The sequence below is a fragment of the Pygoscelis adeliae genome, unplaced genomic scaffold, assembly GCF_000699105.1.
Source record: "Pygoscelis adeliae isolate BGI_AS28 unplaced genomic scaffold, ASM69910v1 Scaffold65, whole genome shotgun sequence".
Classification (NCBI taxonomy): Eukaryota; Metazoa; Chordata; class Aves; order Sphenisciformes; family Spheniscidae; genus Pygoscelis; species Pygoscelis adeliae.
Genome location: NW_008824864.1, coordinates 98,084 through 101,771, shown reverse-complemented (window position 1 = coordinate 101,771; position 3,688 = coordinate 98,084). Strand labels below are relative to the sequence as shown.

At 38.0% G+C, this 3,688-nt stretch overlaps 1 protein-coding gene across 1 annotated transcript; it reads right to left on the bottom strand.

Moving 5' to 3' along the window:
• Nucleotides 1-1,139: 1,139 nt before the first annotated feature.
• On the bottom strand, nucleotides 1,140-3,468 carry SYCE3 (synaptonemal complex central element protein 3). Its single transcript, XM_009324324.1, has 3 exons — nucleotides 3,450-3,468; nucleotides 2,406-2,514; nucleotides 1,140-1,309 (listed from the first exon to the last, which is right to left on the bottom strand). The coding sequence occupies exons 2-3, from the start codon at nucleotides 2,512-2,514 to the stop codon at nucleotides 1,140-1,142; spliced, it is 279 nt and encodes a 92-aa protein (XP_009322599.1). The 5' UTR covers nucleotides 3,450-3,468.
• Between the last annotated feature and the right edge of the window lie 220 nt (nucleotides 3,469-3,688).

Below are 3,688 nucleotides of genomic sequence, written 5' to 3'. Positions count from 1 at the left end.
AGTGAAATTACATATTTTTCACTTCAGTGGAATAAACATTCTGTCTGAATCAAGATCAACCAATCTCAAGAGAATACAGTCTAAAAATTAGCAAATTTTTGACAGATCATTTAGATGTGATTTAAATCATTAAATGCCTCTTCAAAGGAGATGGAGATGCTCTCACTTGCTACATGGTGCTTACTTTCTAGTTAAAAGAGACTGATTTTAATGAAAGGGAAGATCCTTCTCCTCAAAACTTGCACTGACTTCCATCTCAGATAAAATACTCATTTATGCATTAACCGCAAGCCACAAGGTGGTGCTCTTAATCCACATCTTGACTACAAAAGAAAATAATTCTTTTCTTCGTTTTTTAATATTGCACAGTAGGAACATATGCAGAAAAGCATGTTTTATAATACGGTTAATTTGGTTTCTGCAGCAATCCCACAGACTAAATCACACACAGTGCAGTCTATAATGGTAAACAGTTTTTTCTTAAATGATACATGCTACCTTCAGAGGGTTTGAGAAGAACAATCTTTCTGGGAAAACCAGTCCAAATAAATGGTTAAAAATCCAAGGAAACAAAATGAAACTACAGATGAGCTATCTGAATAATAAAATTCTGTAACTGAACACCTAGTTGGCAATCCTACATCAAACTAACTCAATCTATCTGCATATCTAGAATTTCACCTGTTTCTCATTTGGAAAAAAAAGTAGTTCTTCAGTTTTCCTTGAAAGGCATGTGCTGGTGCAATACCACTGCAGTGGTCCACTGTGCCCCCCCAATCCCCCAGCCATTTGTTCAGGTGTCAAAGAATTCCACATATATTGACGATAAAGTGAGTATCATCTTCCAGGAAGAAAGACACAGAAGGCATGTAAGTTGTGTATGCACACACACTACCAGGATTACTGATGAGCTTAATAAAAATAGACACATTGTTACCTTTTACCTTCAACAATATAAATATGTATGTATCTGTGTAATCTCATTAAAATACTTCCATAGATGTATACACATAAGTAGTTCTTAGCAAGATGAAAGCCAATCCATTTTCCAGTGTCTGTGAAAGCTCCACGGCTGGAAAACAAAGCGACTGGAGTGATTTTCCCAGGGCTGTAGTTCTGCCAGCGTGACTGAATTCCATTTATTCCTTTTTTTGCTCTTCACCTTTAGATTCCATTAGCACCTCTTGCCATTTCTTCTCCATCTCTTCTTTGCAACTCAGGAAGGCATCTTCCAACCGCCTCATGGAGTTGGCCAGGTCTGGGTTGGTACGTATGACTACCATGTCATATGCCATCCAGGTTGCCTGCACTACAAACCCAACGGATACAACTAAGCCAGGAATTTTGGCTAAATAAAAGCAATGGCTGATTCAATAAACCAATAAAGGACATGAATTATTATCAGTTAAGATCTTATGTCAGAGAAGGCTTGCTGTAAAATAAAGTGGAAACTGCCCACAGTAATATTCAAGATTAAATAAAAGACTGTTCAGTATTACTTCTTTATAAATGTCTTAAAATACTTCAGAATGGAAGTATACTGATGTAAATTACAAAAGGGAAACAGACACTTTACCTAAAAATTACAACAAAACGGGTAATCAAAAGGAAAGGTTCAACAGACTGTTTTAAAACAAATGAACTAAAGAATCCTCTCTCCAGACCAGTTGCAGTCAGGAGGCTTGCGTTATGTGAGGAAGAGTAAGATCAAGGAGGCTGCAGCATAGAGATGAAAGGTTTTAAGAACAACCTAAATAATGAAATTGATTTTGAAATAACGAGTATCTGTTAACGCAAATAGTTTTAGCACTTATTTCATACTTTCCCTTTTGTTTTACCATAAATTGACTAATTTTCTCAATGGCACTCATAAATTGTGTTTAATTACAAATAGTTTAATTAACAGTTTCCATCTATTCTTGTTAGTTGCACACAGTTTCTGATGGAATTGTTGCAGAACATGGAGAGGAGTATGCAATCCTCTCCATACATACAGGACTAAGATTAAATTTGCAGAGGAGTCTTTATTCTAGCTGAGGAATTAACCACATCATGCACTGACCTGAGAGGTACTACGTATCCCACCATTTTTCAGAATCAAATCTCATTTTACATACTATGTTTTAATAATTGTACATTAAATACCTTAGTATTATTTCTGTTTTCAACCAGCACTCTTAACTGAGCATCCATCACCTGTTAATTTTCAATTCTGAGCCATCTGCAACTTCTAGATTACTGGCATGCTTTCTCCCAATTAAGAACATTAGGGCATTCGTTGACGGTGATTGTTTCCACTTACGTTTCTATCGCACAGAAGTTTATAGCAATAAATATAAATAATAAATCTTGAATGTCTTCACTCTAGTAGACAAATCCATATCATTCTTAATAAAGACCTGTACCTGTTAGTTTTTCCATTTCCTCCAGAAGTTTCTCTAAGTCCCTGTTCAGGTCCTCCACCATCTTTACCATGTTATCATAGTTTCCTTCCTGAGGTTCTGATTCGGCCATCTACAAGGAAACCAGGAATTTCATACTTTATTTTACTTCTACGTGAGTTGATTTTCACAGTTGAGAGAAAATAACATTGCAATAAATAAAAAAAAAATACCAATGTATATAAATATTCAATTTACACGTTAATTCATTAAGAATCTGACCTTGAAGTTACTGGTCATCACCTGTATGCTGCATACAATTGTCAATCCATTTTGCAATTAATTTAAGTAGAAAGAATCACACTCAAATATGCTGTGTTTGTGCCAAATAAAAATTTTGGTATCAGTAATAACAAAGATCACTCTGTCAGACACTGCATTAGAAAATGTTATCTATTATCCTGTTACAGTTGTCTTCAAGATTCTCTCCCAAACACTCTTGACGTAAGGCAATTCCTAATTTTCAAAGTTAGTTGTAAAATCCCCATTTGTATCCAGTATTTCACACCTGCGTGCTACAGCTGGGTAACTAAGTTCTGTCACCATATAAACAGCTAAGTGCTTATGATTTACTAACCTCTGCTTAAGTTGTAGGTAGTAAAATTTCAGGAAATAAAAATGCTTGGGGCAAAAATCTAGATTTAGAGGCCCAACTTATGCAATTAAAAGTTTCAGAACCTTGATATTAAGCGAAAATGTGACACACAGCCCTGCCTTTAATTTCCTTTTCTGAAAACCACCGATGGATGGGACGAAACTACGAAGGATGATACGGAAGAGCTTCACTGTAGTGACTACACACATCACGCAGCAGGCATGGTTTTTGTCAGCTTTTTTTATATATGATTTCTCAAACTCAGTGGGTATCCATTTTCTATTTTTTATTGCCGATAAATGTGGAAGGAATGCAAGTTTATAATGGCTTTACAGCGTTTTAAAGCGATGCCAAGCCTTATCAAGACGCTGGGTGTTCCAGGGTCTCTTCACGCAACCAATTTCATGAGGTACCTGTGTGCCGGCAAACTCTTTACCCTGGAGGCCTTAAAAAGCCCAAACCCCTTGTTGTAGCACGGCGGGCACGCTTTAGCTCCCCACCAGGGCTGCGCTACGCCCACGGCGCTGGGGGACGGCTGGGCCGAGCCCGAAGGCCGTTTGAGGAGCCGCCCTCAGAGGGCGGCCGTTGCCCACCCGTAACCCGCCCTCTCCCCACAGCCCGCTCCCGCCCTCCCTCCCGAGGGGAAGGCTCT